The sequence below is a fragment of the Rattus rattus genome, chromosome 5 (genome assembly GCF_011064425.1).
Source record: "Rattus rattus isolate New Zealand chromosome 5, Rrattus_CSIRO_v1, whole genome shotgun sequence".
NCBI lineage: Eukaryota > Metazoa > Chordata > Mammalia > Rodentia > Muridae > Rattus > Rattus rattus.
Window position 1 is genome coordinate 130,632,376 of NC_046158.1, and position 17,031 is coordinate 130,649,406.

Here is a 17,031-nt window from a genome sequence, read left to right on the forward strand (position 1 = left end):
CTGCCTCCTGAGTGCTGGGGTTAAAGGAGTGTACCATTAAGTCAGCTTGGTTTTGGTTTCTAATTTGATTTCATTTATATAGAGACTAAACTTTTAGAATGAAAAGTAATCTTAAATATTTTTATTAACTTGAGAATCTCATGCAGTATGTTTTGATCTTATTCACGTCCCAAATCATTTTTGAGACGGTATTAGATGATGACAGAACGTATTTGGTATTACCTCAGTCTTTGTAATTTTTTGAGGCTTGTGTTAGGGCCACAAACAAGGTTTATCATGGTAAACATCACAGGTCAATTTACCAGTGCTGTGTTTGGGGGTAAAGTGGGTTTTCTATAAATGTCAGTTTGCTGATCATGTTAGACCTTAACCAATCAATCTACTTTCTGTCTGCACATGCAGTTGCTAATGTAATGCACAGATCTATGGAGCCCAGGGATTGAGCTGGCTGTCTTCCTCAACTGCTCTTCACCATGCTGGTTGGTTGGTTGGTTGGTTGGTTAGTTGGTTAGTTGGTTGGTGGGTTGGTTGAGATAGAGTTTCTCTGTGTAGCCTTGGCTGTCCTGGAACTTGCTCTATAGACCAGGTTGGCCTCAAACTCACAGAGAGACCCACCTGCCTCTCTCCCCGAGTGTTGTCGGGGATTAAAGGCATGCAGCACCACAATTGCCTGGCTTTCACCTTGGATTTTGAGCTTGGTCTCTCACTGAACCTAGAGTTTGCTGACTCAGCCAAACTGGCTGGCTAGTGAGCTCCAGGGCACCTCCTGCCTCTACTTCTGCTGTGATGGGATTGTAGGTACACACTGCTATGCCAACTTTCTTAAAGGGTTCTCGAGATCTGACTGAACTCAGGTCCTTAGATATGTACAGCAGGGATTTTACCAACTGAGCCATACCTCCTGCCCTCTAGTCTGTTACTTCAGTTCCAGGCAGGGCTCAAAGTAAAGAAGTGTACCCACTGTGAGGTGGGTTCTGTTTGTTTGTTTGTTTGTTTGTTTTCTTTCTTTCTTTGAGAAAGGGTTTGTGTAGTCCTGGCTGGCCTAAAACTTGCTCCATAGACCAGGCTGGGGCCCGTCTCTGCCTCCCAAATGCTGGTTTTAAAGGCATGTGCCACCATTACTGTCTCCACTATGAGTTTTGACAAGGCTTCTACCAACTATACTGAGACTTAGTATTTCTGGTTGGTAAAACTAAACCTTAAGCTTTAAAAGTGTTCCCTTCTGGAGTGAAGAGCTTTCTGGAATAGGAATCCCTATTTGTTTTCTGGTTTTTTTTGTTGTTGTTGTTTGGTTTTTTTCTCTTTTTTTTATGGAACGCTTCACGGATTTGCGTGTCATCCTTGCGCAGGGGCCATGCTAACCTTCTCTGTCGTTCCAATGCTAGTCTATGTTGCTGCCGAAGTGAGGGCCTGTGTTTTGTTTCTCAAGACAGGGTCTCACTAGGCAGCTCTGGCTGTCTTGGAATTGCTGTGTAGATCAGGCCAGCACAAACTCAGCCCCTGCCCGATTCCCGGGTGATGGGGCTGAAGCAGTGGTTCTCTTACATCCTAATGCTAGTTTCTCATGTCGTCCCCCCAACCAGAAAACTATTTCATAGCCATGTCTAACTGTAATTTTACTACTGTTAAGAATTGTAATGTATTATCTGATCTGTAGGAAATCTGCTATGTGACCCCTAAAGGTTGACAACCACTGGGTTAAAGGCATGCACTACTCCACCTGTCAATCCCTGTTGATACTTTTATCAAACTCTGTCCTTATGCGTGCAGAGTGAGCACTTTGTCCACTGAACCTTCTTTCTAGCTCTGCGTTCATGTGTGAAATAATTTAAAACCTTAAAAAACTAAAAAACTTAAAAAGAGTTAAAACAATTTTAATAGAAAAGTTATTGAAAATACAGGAACTTTTCATATCACAGTAGAATACTCGTAAACCAAATGGTCATAATTTAGGTACATCTCAGTTATAAAACTATACCTTTTCTTTAAAAAAAAAATGTACAATTTCCAGTGTGACAACATATTTTGTAGTGAGATTGCACTCGCAGCGAACACTGCTATCCCTGAGCCCACCACCTCGGATGCCATCTTGCTCCCACCCCAGGAGCAGCAGAGGACTGCAGGGGAAGGCCCTCTTTCTGGGGGTGGGGTGGGGTGTACTGACCCACACGGAGAGCTCTGATGGCAGCCCACACAGGGCAGTGAAGTGGTAAGACACCTAAATCCTGATCCTGCGTTTCTGGCCCAAAGCCCAACATTCAAGTACTGAGCCACTCTCCATTGTTCTCGCTGAGGCTCTGAGTCTTTTCCAGTAAGATCAACTTGGAGATTGCAACCCAGGATGTTACCCAAGACTCTTGGCCACCAGTGACTGTACCCCGCCTGCCTCCCCAGACCCTGGCACCTAGTAGACATTCACTGAATGTTTGTCAGATGAACAGGATCAGTCCTCATGTCTAGGGAGTGTAGCTACTGAGCCATAGAAAATTATGGCATCAGAGTAGCATTATTTAAAGAGACCTTCCTTCACATGAACTCCAAGGAACAGCAGTCTCTACACAGAGAGTGACGCTGGTGCCATCTTACTGATCAGTTTGTTGAGAGCTCGAACTTTTTCTTCTAAGACGCAGTTTTTCTTCTCGGCTCCTCGCTGCTTCTCTTCTGTGAGCTGAACAGCTTTCATGAGGTGGGCATTTTCCACATAGAGTTCTTTGAGCAGCAGATCAGATCTGGTATTCTTCTCAAACTAGACGGGAGAGAGCCACACTTCCCTGTGAACTGCTGTGGGCTGAGAGGTCAGCCTGCCCTCATCCTGCACTCCAGCCCTGCCCTTGGTGTTCTTGAGGTCTGATACACATACTCAGTACAGTGATGCTCTCTGCTCTGTGACACGGGAGGAAAGTGAGAATGTGCAGAACTATGTGGAGAAGACTCGAGACAGTTTGATGCTCATCTTTGCCGTGAAATGAAAAGCCCACAGCGTGACAATGAACCTTCCAGTCTCCAGAATACTTGGTTCATGTCTGTGCTGTGCCGTGGTGATATCCACGGGAAACAGCCACTGAGCCAGTTACCACGTACAGGGAGGCTGCACAGGTCTCAGCTCCGGCAGTAGCCCTCGCTGTGTCCTTGTTCAGGACCCACAGGCACAGAGCTTTGGGCACTGGACTCCATGAGGCCATATGGAGGACACAGACCCTCATTTTGCAATACCACTGCTGTGACAGAGCACACCAATAATAGAGGCAGACGGGAACTAACATGCAAAGGGATCAGTGGTGTGCCATTGTGGGCGGGAGGGACGGGGCAGGGCCTCTCTAAGGACAGATAGGAGTTAAGCCAAGAAGCGAGTCAGAGCTGAGCATGAACACTGTGCAGAGGGAAGGATCTGTACAAAGGCCCTGTGGCTGGCACGTGCAGTCCAGGTGAGAACAGGCTGGGCGCCCTGGCTTACTCTACCCTGAGTAGCAGCTTTCAGGATGTGCTGTGCCTTGGATGGCTCTATGATATGATATAAACCAAGAGCTTGGCTGGAATGACTGTGTTTTAAATACTCAAGTAAACAGGCCATGAGGAGGAATCAACTGACATGGTAGCTGTGTGTATACCAGATCACATCAGAAATGCCAGGCACACCATCCGTACAGCTCCTCACCTGAGACTTAAAGGGAGGGGTAGTGCAGGACTAGAATGTGGCAGGCACGAGTCCAGTCATGAGGTTCCTCAGCACAAGCCTCATCCAGGAAAACTGCTACAGTGAGACTCCTGCCTCTTCCCTGGGCTCCAGTTCAAGGTTAGTTTCTCCTGCATGTAACGCTCAACTGCCCCACCTGTACTGTCTAAGGTCCCTGCCTGCCTCTAAAGTGAGATGCCTGAGACAGCCTTCACAAAGAGCATGTCCTGGGCTAGGGAGGGCATCTGATGACTGACAGCCACAGGATGAAGAGCGTCCATCCTGCGAACGGCAGCCCACCTCTGACATAGTCAAATACAGGATGGCATGTATGGAGAAGACCATCTCCCTGGGTTAGTAATTACTAAAGAAAATGTATGCACTTTTGCCTGTGGCTCTGAACGCTCATTGCCTTGGATATGCAGGTTTTGGGCCATGGGGAGAGGAGTCAGTAGAGAGGGCAAGAGGCCTCATGCACCTGTTTTCGAAGCTCCTCCACCTTCTCCTGTAGCAGCCACTCCACATTGTGTAACCGAGCCTCGGCCTCCTCCACCTGGTCCTCCCTGGCCTTCAGCTGCTGCTTGTATTCTTCCTGTACAGGAGTTATACGTCAGCTTCAGTGAACAATGGCTAAACGCAGAAATCTGAGCATGGTATAGAGGATCTGCTACCCGTGCACATATCAACATTGTTTTCATAGGCTCTGAAGGAACCACCTTTCTGTCCACAGAGTCTTAATTATAAATGACCAATACCAGATGATGGTATTCCATAATGGTACCTGTCACCCTTCACCCAGATCCCCACAGTGGCTGACTATGAAGGTATGACCTGAAGACAGAATGAGTTTAGGAAGACCTATGGACTCTGTCTGAAGCAGCTTATGGGGCTGTCTGGTGTCCTACTCTTCAACTATGGAGAATCCACCATGACCCTGATCTGCCCTCAGCATCTATTAGATGCCCCTGGCTTCTGTTCCGGCTTCCTTGCCTCTAATGCCCTCCCCCAGCAGCTGCCTGCAGCAGGACATCCCCACTCACCTGCTGTGCATTTAGTCGCTCAGCCTCCTCTTCCCTGAGGCTGAGCAGGTGCTGCAGCTCAGCTACACGAGCTCCAGGAACCAACTGACTCATCTGTTCCTGCAGGCACTGGACAATCCGGCCATGCTGGGACTGTGCTGCCTCCAGCCGCAGCTGGACACTGTGCAGCTGTAAGGACAACGTGTGGCATGACTGATAATTCAGAGTCATTACCAGACTAGGGAAATGCTAGTGTTATGTTCTCTGTTTAGGTCACCCTAAAGAGAGCACAAGGGCCCACTCCCTGTGTTGTGGGACCTGCCTGTGTGTGTACAGCAGTCCTCAGGGACTCAGAGCCAAGTCTGCACTAGCCACAGTGTCTCCACACAACGTGGTAGAGAAAGACTGTGTTTGGAACCATAGAACAACAGCTCTGGTCCTTGTTGCTGGATCCAGTTCTGTTTCATTCACTGCCCATGAAAGCCTACTTCATGTGACCAGAGTGAGATATAAGCCATGTGAGCCACACCTGATTCCTTACATGGGGGTTTTCACAGTTCTGAGACCTGGCTATGGCTCGAGTCCTAGAGTGTGATTAATACACAGGACTTGAGTGTGGGGACAGGGATGGAACTGACTGCCCTATAAGGTTCTAGGGGGACTAGAGTCACAGAGCTCAGCTTGCCTGCAAGCTGTCACTGCTTTAAACTAGGCATAACTTAGCCCCTCCTTCAATCAAGCAATTAAAGGTAAGACTGAAACACAAGTTCAATGAATTTGATGCTAGATGCTTCATCAGAAATAGAACACCCTTGGCAGCTTAAAAGAACCGGCTGGCAGAGTCTATTAACCTCTGAGACCCCAGAGCAGGAGGCTACCTAGCTCCTTCAGACATCCCATCAGGCAAAGCTGACCTGTCCATGTTAACAATGAATGGGGCGGGGATATTTCTGAGCCTCATGAGTTCCTGGTCAGCTGGGAAGCATCTCCTTGGTCTAGTAACAGTTTGGGTCTGGATGAGTCATGCTAACTGTCAGCCCACTGTTGATATTTCTCATGTCCCAGGATTGGACCAAGGGCCTCCGGTCACCTTAGCCAACTCACCTGGCCTTGACTTTCTTCGAGGCTTCCTGTCAGCTCTGCCTGTGACAGTCTCAAGCGTTGGCATTCCTCATTCACACGTTCAAGTTCAATTTTCAGGTGTTTGATTTGATCACCCTATTTATAAAAACAAAACAAAAACATTTTCACAATTATAAGCAGAGCCTGACAAGCTGAAACAGATAAGTTACAGACAAGAAAAAACAAGATAAATTCTCTCCCATGACTCAGAGGCCTAAGGCCCACGCCTAATTTCTTTACCGTCCTCTGTACAGGCGCACATCTAATACAGGGTGCTGCAGGGCTGTCCTTAAGGAACCTGGATCGCCCCACACTGCTATTTGAGAACTCTGGGTCTAATGGCTGCAGCATTTACTAATTCACCTACTGCTGTCCATATTGATTCCAGTCCTGTTTCCTATTATACAAGACATCAATAAAAACACTGCAGATAAATCCATAATGCATTAGATTCGGTCTTCACAAGCAAAATTATAAAGCCAACGTACAGGGACACTCTGGGCTCTTGCTACTTATTTCACTTTAAGAAAGCAGAGACCCCCACCATTTCCTCTCCTGAGACCTGCAGTGACCCAAATTGCTCCCCTTTCTCCATCCTGGTGGCTTTGCCGAGACTGTTCAGGTGGACCCATCTCTGCAGGGCTTGCCCTTGACTTCACTTTTGAGGGTGCTCACCTCCCTGCCCAGCCTCCACTAACCAGTGGGTCCCCCTTCCAACACCCACCAGTTTGTGGGACAGCCTAGGCCCCTGACCTGCTGCTTCTCCCGGCATCCTGCCTCCTCCAGCTTCTCCATTAGCACCTGGATAGCAGCGTGATTTTCTTCCTTCTGGGTATGGAGACCAGAAGAATCTCCCTCCAGCTGAAGGATCCTGCAGTTGAGCTGTGACATTTCATCCTTGTATTTCTGAGTCTACAGCAAGAAGAGTTCAAACACATTTTATATACATGTTATGAATTTATTAATGATTTAACTAAAGCGGGCAAAATTTCCTTAGCTTCAGTTCCAAAGGAGAAATTTATACAACATAAATATAAAAAACAAGTTGAGTCTAAAGAACAGGACGTAGAAAGAATGGAAACAGGAAACCTCAGGAGGTAGGAAGTTGGGGGTATTCTTCAGAATATACCAGAGACCTGGGAGGTGAGAGACTCTCAGGACTCAAATGGAAAGACCTTAGCTGAAATGCCCAACTGTGGGGAGAGGGAACTTGTAGAGCCCACCTCCAGCAGAAAGACAGGCTCTCCCACAATCAAAACTCTGACCCATAACTGTTCCTGTCTGAAAGGACTGCAGGGATGGAAGAGAGGAGCCTGAGGAAGACGGTCCAGCGACAGGCCCAATGGGATCCAGCTCAAAGGGGTGGGGGAGTTTAAGACCTGACGCTATTACTGGGACTATGGAGCGCTCACAAAAAGGGACCTATCATGACTGCCCTCTGAAAGACCCAACAAGCAGCTGAAAGAGTCAGATGCAGATATTTACACCCAACCAATGGACAGAAGCTGCTGACCCCTCTGGTTGAATTAGGGAAAAGCTGGAAGAAGCTGAGGAGGAGGGCGACCCTGGAGGAGGACCAGGAGTCTTAACTAACCTGGACCCCTGAGATCTCTCAGACACTGGGCCACCATCTAGGCAGCATACACCAGATGATAAGAAGACCCCAGCACATATGTAGCAGAGAGCTGCTGGCTTTGGACTCAGAGATGCACTTAACCCTCAAGAGATTGGAGGCCCCAGGGAGTGGGGGTCTGGTGGAGTGAGGTATTGAAGGGGTGGGGACATCCTCATGGAGAGGGGGAGGAAGGAGGTATGGGATGTGGAACCGGTAGAGTGATGAAATCTAGACTGTAAAAAAAGATTAAATAAAATTTAAGAAATTAAGATATAAAAGTGATTGAGAAAGATACCTGACACCTCTGGCTCTCGTACATGCCCAAACAAGGGAATGTACCACCAACGTACACACACAATGCATTCCAGAGTAGGCAGGAGAAAATAATTTAAATGAACTTAAAGTATGAGAATCTTTTAAAAGGTCCCTAATCAGTTACTAAATATACAAAAGCAGTGTTCAGAAGTGGGAGGGGGTGTCTTCAAGTCATGCATCTTGCTTGCTCTGACAGCCACTGACCTGCAGAATGAATGGATGTTCAAAAACTGCCTGGGGTAGTCAGAACGGCAGCTCACAAGCTGGTCCTACATCATTTTCTTCACCATGGGAAACCTAACCACTCAGATTTTTGGGAACTATTCTTTGTTTGTTTTAATAGGAGAGCTGTTTTTAACCAAAAAACCAGATACCATCATACAAAACACTTCTGTTTCCACAGCCGTCAGTTGTGGGTCAGTGTCCCCTGTGATATACTTGTAGGACACAAACACGTCTCCAGGGACCCATGCAACATCATGTCAATTGAACACATGACGGAACCTAGGCGCTGCTTCAGCTGTGGTCCACGCAGTGTGCAGGCTTCCACTCTGTTCCCGAGTTCTCAGTAGTTCATGCCACTCTTCCCTTCTGTAGAGCCTCAGACTGAGAACAGAATGTAGCTGTTGGCAGGCTGGGGTAAGAATATCACGCCCGGACAGAACATGCACCCATGATGGCATCTTCACCACCTGCCATGCCACTCTTGCTGTAAGCGCCCACGTATGACTGCACACAGGGCACATGCACACAGATGCAGGCATGTCCTCGCCCAGTCCCGTGGTGTTTCCTGAGGACAGGACACTCCCCTCATATCGTCACCACTGTAGGTGCTGCTTCAGGACAGCGGCCCTGATGGCTCACGATTCCGCTTTGACACTTCCTGCTGACAGTGTTCAGCTGTCTCCCCTAGCAAATATAAGCTGGCACCTCCTGTCATGCTGACCCCTCCTTGACAGTGTCCCCATGGCTTCTTCTTGCTGCGGGCGTTTCTGACAAGAACAGCCCAGTCCCTTTACTAGTTACGCATTTGGGGTTTGCCCGATGCTTCCTGCTGACTCAGGTTCTACGCTCCTGGGAAGGTGGTGCCAGGCAGGGCCTTAGGATGGCCTACAGGACGGCCGACAGATGCCAGCTGCACGCAGGACTAAGGCAGCCACCATCTTAATTTCTAACTTAAATCTTTAGCTCTCTTTGTAGAATTTGCCTGGGTCCAAGTAAAAATAAAGGGATATTCATGTCAAAGATCATTCTACTGCGTCTAACCAACCTTTTTGTTCAAATTTCTTCTGATCTGTAAGTCACACACCCCAAGACAGCAGCTAATAGATACAGAACGGACAGACAGCCTGTGAGGCAGTATCTTCCAAAAGCCAGTGTCATGGGGAAAAGCAGGTGTTCTGGGTCAACAGCTAACGAGTCACTCCAGAAGACCACACTTCCATTTCTGTCCCCAGCAGTGTCCCTGGGTTCTAATCTGCCATGTGACTGGACATGTGCCTAGTGAGGGGGCCACCCTGTGCTTCCATGAGTCTCAATGGGACCCACGGGGAGCACGGTACGCCTGAACGTCTTGGGTGCTGACCTTCAGTCGGAGGCTGCCGAGGACACTCCCCAGAACCTGGCCCACAGAGCAGCACCATGCCCACAGACACATCAGGAACACCACTGATCACCCCAGACATCCAGCCTTCTCAGCTACACGTCTGGTGGTGCTGATCAAGGGGTGTCACCAGAGATGTGTCAGGCTCATTCTCTACCCCACTACTCAGCAAGCAAGACAAAGTGGCTGGCTTATGCCAAAACAAAACAAACAAAAAAACCTGATCACTGAAGCAAAGTGACTGTGGTATGACTGACACAAACTGTATGGTTAAGTTTCTTTAGTATTACAGCAGAAGCTGAAATTGTTGCCAGGTGGGAAAGATGGCATGACAATTACATGGCATGAGGGATTACCTGACAGAAACACCAGCCACGTGTCTGTGAAGAACACAGGGGTCTACACAGATGATGCAATTATGCAGGATCCGATGCATACACAAACGAGGATCTAAATATGCTCTATCAATATCGTATCTCGGCTGTGAGTTTGTTAGAGGCTGCAGTATGTCCTCCCCACAATTCAGATCTTGACATCCTAACAATAGTGTTGACGAGATTTGGAGAGAAGGCCTTTAAAGCATAAATGATACCGGAGTCCTCAAGAGAGGAGGTGAGGACACAGATCCTCACAGAGCTACCCTATGGAGACTGAGGGAGACTGGAAGCCACTCCTGACGGTTAACATCACCAGGGACCTGCTGAGGAGAGCTGGGGTTGGCTGCAACTGGATCTTACAGAGGAAAGAGTCTTTAGTCTCTTTCATTAGAGAGAATGACTTCAACACACTAAAGCAAGGGAGGTGGTGACTCATGCCAGTCAGTACCCGACCTGTGTGCTGAGCTCTTGCAGGTCAAAGCAGGCTTGCTCCTTGTCTCTCTTTAAGACCTCAATTTCCTGCCTGTTGAAGAAGCAGATTAAAATGTCAATTTGTAGCCTGGGCTACCATGTTCCCAGCTCTGACTCACTGACTTGCAGATATCAGTGGTAAAGGTTGGAGAAAAGCCCAGTGGGCCATCAGCAGGCTGTGCCAGGATTTGCTTCCCCCTGAACACAGCCCCAGCCCTCAAGGGCTACATGCAGCATTTCTGCAGCAGTGCCAAATGCCATGTCCTGAGCCATGGGATGCCAGTAATGTGGCAACTTAAGCATGTACTAGAACTCTGTGTTAGTTCTAAAGGTGCAGGAAACCTAGGCGCTGCTAACCCATAGAAGGAGGTTAGAACCCCAAAGCCTGCCCACTGACAGTTCCCCACTGTGAACTTCCCCTTCCCCTCCTAAGCTCATTGTAGCGTACCAGCAGGCTGCAGTACATGGGTGTGGGGAACTGCAAGGCCCAGTTTACCTCTGCACTTCATTTCTGTTCTCTGAAGTTCCCAGTTCCAGTTGAATCTTCCCCAGGTCACTTTTCAACACTGAATTTTCTTCAGAAAGCCTCTGTAACTCAGCCCTGCGGTCAACGTTGAAGAAGTCAGTTGAGGAATGAAAGGGACAGGCTGAACACAGCCTCACAGCCAGCTCATAGCCAGAATGCTAAAAACTGTGCAGGCTGCATCCCCTCCCTGGAGGAGGCAAGCCCAAGGTAGTCCCTGTTTCCAGGGGAGCAAGCTCTGGTTTGTACTCCCTAAGAACCAGCCCTTTGAACCACACCCACGACTCGTACATACACCCAGCACCTGGACTCTGCAGACACCTAGAGCCTCTGAAGACCCAACACAGAAGCCATACTCCAATGGCCCCAAACCAAACAAAAAACTGGAGGCTGAACCGAATCTGTGAGCAATATTCCTCAGAAAACTAGGCTAGCCCAGGGCACAGATCTATATCAGCCCCACCACCAGCAGGGCAGAGAAGTTATAATGTGGGTACCCACAGAGCTGGGGCATAGAAGGAGGCCCAGGCAGTCTCAGGTGAATGGTGTTCCACTTCTCTGCAAAGGGAATACAGCAAAGCATCCTGTACTAAGGCTCTAAGAGTCCTTGAGGTTAACCTCAAGGTAATACGAACACACAGAGATCAACAGGCATGTAAGAAGGCCACCGTGTAGGGAATGACCTCAGAAACAGCAAACTGACTCATAATCAGATCCCCCGGATCTTCAGAAGTCAGGGTACTGAGGAGAATATTCCTCAGTACAACACAGAGACACATGCTTAAGAAGCAAAGGCATACAGACACATCTATAGACACCTGTAGGCAGTGCAGAGCCCTTTGGGTACAATATAGGTAGGCCTGGAGGGTGCTAGGCTTTTAGCCCATCAATTATGTCTGGGATTTATTTTGTTTTGTTTGCTTTAAATATTTAAGGGAGAGAACCACACTTCAATTTTATTAAGAAAACCTTTTTACTATCTTGGCTGTCACTCCTCCCTCTCCCTCTATTTCTTCTTCCCCATCTCTCTCCCTTCCTGTAATTCTACACAGGAGAATACCAGCTAATAAAGGAGCTGGGACTGGAGAAACGACTCAGTGGCCTACTGTGCGCCACCAGCCCAGCCCCTTGCGATGACCTACTGCCTGTCTGTATAGGAGCAGTGTGCTGAATGAGGGCTGATGGGACTAAAGGACAACATATATATGTATAAGGTCACCATCATCATTCCCCATCCCTGACCATGAATTCACAGGGGATGAGCTCCAGGAGCTCAGGTTCTTTTTGTCTCCACAAGGCGAGCTTCTCAGATGGAGCAGGCTGGCGCTGCAGCTGGGCCAGGTTCCCCTCCCTCAGGCGTTCAGTTCTTATGGGGTGACTAATGTACTCAAAGTGCACACCAGTGCACTTGATGAACCTCTCACCCTTCACTTGCTTGTTTACAGCAGTGCCAGCGGCATGCTGGGTAACACTGCAGATTCTTCTTGCTCAGCCGTGCTAGCATTCATGGGTATTCCTTTTTGAACGGTACCTTTGATGTCTACAGTATTGCACTTTTCACAGATTCCTATAATGTGGCCAAAGGAACAACTCGGTGTTCTCTAAAGGCCTGAGAACATACATTGTGGCTCACCGCCTTCCCACTGGGTTTTCATTTTGGTGAATTACATTAAAATGGCAGTTCCTGCTGAAAGGAAGTCAAGTCTGCTTTCTTAGGCTGTTTAGAAGGTGAGATTTGCATGTCTGAAATTTCACTTCTTTTTAGTGCCAGGGATAGAACACGGGGCCTCATATAAGCTAAACGCATGGTATGTCACTGTGCCATACCCAACCCCCACCCCCGTTTCCCCCAGCATGTTAACAACTGTATGCTATCCCCCAGTGAGCAGCGGTTGTCCTTTTAGTGAAATGGTCTTATTATTGATAAGTGACCACCCATCATCCTGGGACACACTGTGTGCCTACGTTGTATCACCAGCCCAGGCCTCTTGGCAGGCTGTCCCTGTAGGAACGGATACCTCCTCAGTGTGCTGAGTGAGGGCTGGCAGGAGTAAAGCATGGCGTAAATGGTCCACCATCATGTGCCTGCCAACCTCCTCTTCCCCACGGCCAGAGGAGTCAGGGAAAAGTGCTGGAACTCCTGTCCCGTAACTTAGGCAAGCTCTCCCAAGATCTTAGCATCTGTGACAGAACAGGTATCCACCCTTCTTACCTCCTGGCCATCTGCCTTCTTCCCAAGAAGGGTACTCCAAACACAGAGCAGTAGCTCCAGCCCAGTAGCAATGAATCTCCAAAACCCCTGACAGAGCTCAGGCCAGCACAGAGCACTGCAGCTCGGGGGCCCATTCCACAGACGGTTTCACTGGTCGCTGCCCACTAACCAGCATAACCCGTTGGTAAATTTTGATCACGAGCCTGGCACAGAGACAGGCTGTAATTCCAAACCCGATTCACTTGAACTTAGAGGGAAAGGGGTTTAGGGATGACCCACAACTCATGTGAGGCCTCTACAAAACAGTCCTCGTGAAATGAGAGCTAGGGACGGCAGAGCCAGCTGAGTTGCCTCAGAAAGACCTAATCGTCCTGTCTTGACCATCAGGGGAGCTGGAGGGCAGGCGTGGGCTTGTGATTCCTGCACGAGTAATGGGAATTACATTGGGGAAACCGTGAAGAGGTCAATGGTGACGAGTCTGAGGGTTTCATATGCTTCTTTAAGATTAGGAGTGACAAACCTGTAACTCTCTCTGGAATCTGCTTTTTCAAGAGCCCGGACGACGTCTTCCAGCTGCAGAAGTTTGGTCTTCACATCGTTCATCTCACTCTCTGACATCACTGACATCACTTTGGCCTCTTGTGGGTTTGGGAGCTCAGAGCAGGGCAATGAGGGTCTCATCCTTGCAGTTTCCCCCCTCAGCTGGAGCGGAGTCTCTTGGACACCTTCATCATCCCCAGTAGGCCCTTCTGAAGCCTGTCCCTGAACCCTAACAGAGTCTGGCTTCCTGTCCAGAGCAGTGGGGCCCAACCATGGCTCCAACATCTGTGGCTGAATAGGCAAGGGCAGCTTCTGGTCCTGGCCTGTTACAGTCCTGGCAGAAGGTTCTGGCTCCTTTGGGACAGCTCCCTCCTCAGCACTGAGTGGACCTTGATGGTTGTCTCTGACATCCAGGCTCTCTGAGGACCTTCTGGACAGGAGGGTAGGGGTTGGGCTTGGTACGGCATCTAAACTACAGAGCTGGCCAGGAAGATCTCTGCCATCAGCTCTCCCTGGGCCAGGCCATTCTGCTGGTGCTCCTGTCCTCCCATCGGGGCTGACAGTTTGCCAGGTTGGTGGCTGCTGGCTGCTGTCTGGACCCAGGGACATGGAGCCGGGTATCCTCTCCTGCTGGTCACTCACCACAGTCGTTCCATTCTTCAGGAGAGCACGCAGCACATCTGCCTCCTGGACAAGTCCCTCCACCTGCTCCCTGTAGGTCTGTTCTAGCTTCTCCTTCTCCAGGGTGAACGACCTGCAGATCCGCGCCTGCTCTTCACTCATCACAGCCTGCAGCTTCAGCTGCTGCCTCCGACAGTGTGCCAGGACCTCCTGCTCCCTCTCCTCCCGCCACCCCTTCTCCAGGTCAAGCTGAGCAGCCAGGTCCTTTACTCGCTGCAGATGCGTCTGCAGCAGCTGGTCCTTCTCACACTGATGCTGCAGAGACAGACTCTCACAGCAGGCAGCATGCTGAGCTTCTAGCCACGACAGCTTCTGGTTCAGCTCCTCTTCAGCCTCTCTCCTGTAGAAACACAGTTGTACACTTTCGATTCTGCTAGCTGAATCCCAAACTCTTCTCCCCACTCCCCTCTGGAAACCCCCATCCCATCCTCCCTCCCCCTGCCTCTATGAGGGTACTCCCCCACCACCCACCTACTCCTGCCTCCCTACCCTGGCATCCCCTCTTTTATTCACAGAAGAAAAGGCCACCTGAATTATTTCTGCTCTAAGTGTGTTAACTAACCCAGAGACTCTTCTCTCTGTCGTCTGTTTTGTGTTAGGATGGCCCTTAGGACTGCACGCACAAGGCAGCACGGAATCAGTCACCATGTCTGACAGCCTAAAGATAATGGACGTTACTATGGGCAGAACTAAAATGGACGTTACTCTAAGGTAGAACTGTTAGGTAGAACTGAGCACTGCAAGTGCTCAGGCACGTGAGGCCTTGCACTGAATGCACCTGGATGGTGCTGGATGCACCTGGGCAGTGCTGGTTCCAGGTGTTAGACAGGTGTAACTGACCCGTACTCAAAAATTCCCTTGAAAATCTTATAAGCGGTTTGGCCTGGGACCTCATCAACCTGGGGAGACTGGAGAAAATGTGGGCGTGCAGAGAGGGCTACACAGACACACGCAGCCTGGTGAGGTACGGGGTGCACTCTGGCCACAGAAGGGGACATAAGCACATGGACTAGGTGTGGCTCCAACTCTATGGAGAAGATACCACGAACCCAGCTGAGTAGATCCCCAGGAAGGAGGAGCCTGGCATATCCTGGATGCTACAAGCAAGAGGGCTCTCATGCCCTCTGCAGGCACACAAAGAGTCCAAAAGGAGCTTTGTTCCAGCCTCTTAACATAATCCTCATGTTGAAGAAGAAAGTTTAAAGTTCAGAGTGCATGCGGCTTGAAGATGGCTACTTTTCTGTTCTTTGAGGCTGCAACAGTCAGGTCCCTTGGATCTCCAGGACCCCGAGTATCTCTGCTGTTATCACACCCTGAGGGGAGGGAGAGGGAGCTTTGATTCTCTCCCCTTCTATATCACATGCTTTTTTCCTTATGAGGGCCCAAAGACACTGCACTTCAATAACAACTGACCCCCATGACAGCCACTTGGAGCTGCTGCTGTCAATATGTCAGGGCTGTGCCAGTCACTGTCAACATCTGGGCCTATCCAGCCCCTACATAACATCCAAATGAGCCATCTGCTCAGCCTAGTCCGTGGGAAGGAGACTCTGGCTCCTGGTATAAGGGAGGCCAGGCCAGGAGTTAGGAAGAGCGCTCTCTCTCTCTCTCTCTCTCTCTCTCTCTCTCTCTCTCTCTCTCTCTCTCTTCCTTCCTTCCTTAAGGGTGACAACATGCACTGCCTGTGTCCCCAAAAGGTGGGTGACATTTCTCAGGTAACAGACACAATGAAACCCACCACATTCAGGTTTTCCAAGTAGCCCTTTCCTTGCTTGGAACATTTTAACTTGCTAAGACTTCTCACTGTCTGTCTGTCTGTCTGTCTGTCTGTCTAGAGGGTCCTCTGGATTAACTCCTCTATTGCTGAGATGAGAATATTAACTGCCAACTTTGCTACATCTGAAATCAGTTAAAACTCAAGCAGCTGGGTACACATATGAGGGATTTTCTTGATTAGATCGTTAGAGGTGAGACGGCCTACCCTACATCTGGGCCCCACCTTTTGGTGTCAGTCTACAGAAAGGGACATAAAGAAAGGAGCTTTGCTTTTGGCCTGCTTGACCTTACATTCATTGGCAAAGTCATCTACCCTACTGCTGAGGCATCCCTTCGCTGGCATTAGAACCTACTTCCTCAGGATTCCATCACGGACCAGCTGAGACGTCCAGCCTCAGGGACTGAAGTACCAGAATCTTGGCCTTTCCATTGAGAGAAAGCCATCGCTGGATTAGCCTATATAGCCATTCTAACAAATCCTTGTTTAATATGTCTGTACGTGTGCGTATCTTTCCCTTCTATCCCTTCTGTTCCTTTAGAGAACACCTACTCACTAACATCCTCAATACTTAGTGATGGGGAATATACTATCTTGCAACCAGCAGCACAGCAAACTACTCCATGGCCCACGGTGGGTTCACAGTGAAATCTTTATACAGCAATGTGTTGTCTGGGCCCTCAGAAAGAAACGTGCCTGTTCCCAGGCACTTGATCCTGACCAGTTTACATAGGGCTCTGGTAAAGTTTTGGTTTTCTGTGAGCAGCCCTAAGTAAAAACCCATCCCAAACCTTATCTGCAGGAGCTGGTCCTGGTGCCGCAGGTGCATCTCCACCCCTAGCCGCTGGGCCAGAGTGCACAGCACCTGTGCACAGCAGTGGGCCAGCCCAGCCGGTGCAGGCTCAGGGCTTCGGGCTGCATCCTGCAGCTGCTCCTTCAGGCCCAGGATGACCTCCTGTGACTTGGCATACAGGGTCTCCAAATCTGCCTTCTGGCCCTCCAGCACGCTGACCTCAAGCTGAAATGCCTGCTCCATCTCCTTCTTATCCTTCTCAAAGTTTCTCTTCATGACCTCAATTTCCTTCTCATAGTAATTTACCTGAACA

General features: G+C 49.3%; 1 protein-coding gene and 1 non-coding gene across 2 annotated transcripts in view; both read right to left on the reverse strand.

Moving 5' to 3' along the window:
• Positions 1-1,304: 1,304 nt before the first annotated feature.
• Positions 1,305-1,410, reverse strand: LOC116902488. The gene has a single exon (XR_004388104.1). It is a non-coding gene; the product is annotated as a U6 spliceosomal RNA (small nuclear RNA).
• A 445-nt stretch (positions 1,411-1,855) lies between these two features.
• Positions 1,856-17,031, reverse strand: part of Ninl (ninein like) — a 66,061-nt gene continuing 50,885 nt past the window's right edge. Inside the window, exons 16-24 of the mRNA XM_032904403.1 lie at positions 16,717-17,024; positions 13,451-14,491; positions 10,692-10,796; positions 10,178-10,247; positions 6,568-6,726; positions 5,797-5,910; positions 4,714-4,881; positions 4,152-4,265; positions 1,856-2,746 (exon numbers count right to left, since the gene is read on the reverse strand). Of these exons, the coding sequence (XP_032760294.1) occupies positions 2,555-2,746; positions 4,152-4,265; positions 4,714-4,881; positions 5,797-5,910; positions 6,568-6,726; positions 10,178-10,247; positions 10,692-10,796; positions 13,451-14,491; positions 16,717-17,024 (2,271 nt within the window). The 3' untranslated portion in view covers positions 1,856-2,554. The remainder of the gene's footprint in view (positions 2,747-4,151; positions 4,266-4,713; positions 4,882-5,796; positions 5,911-6,567; positions 6,727-10,177; positions 10,248-10,691; positions 10,797-13,450; positions 14,492-16,716; positions 17,025-17,031) is intronic.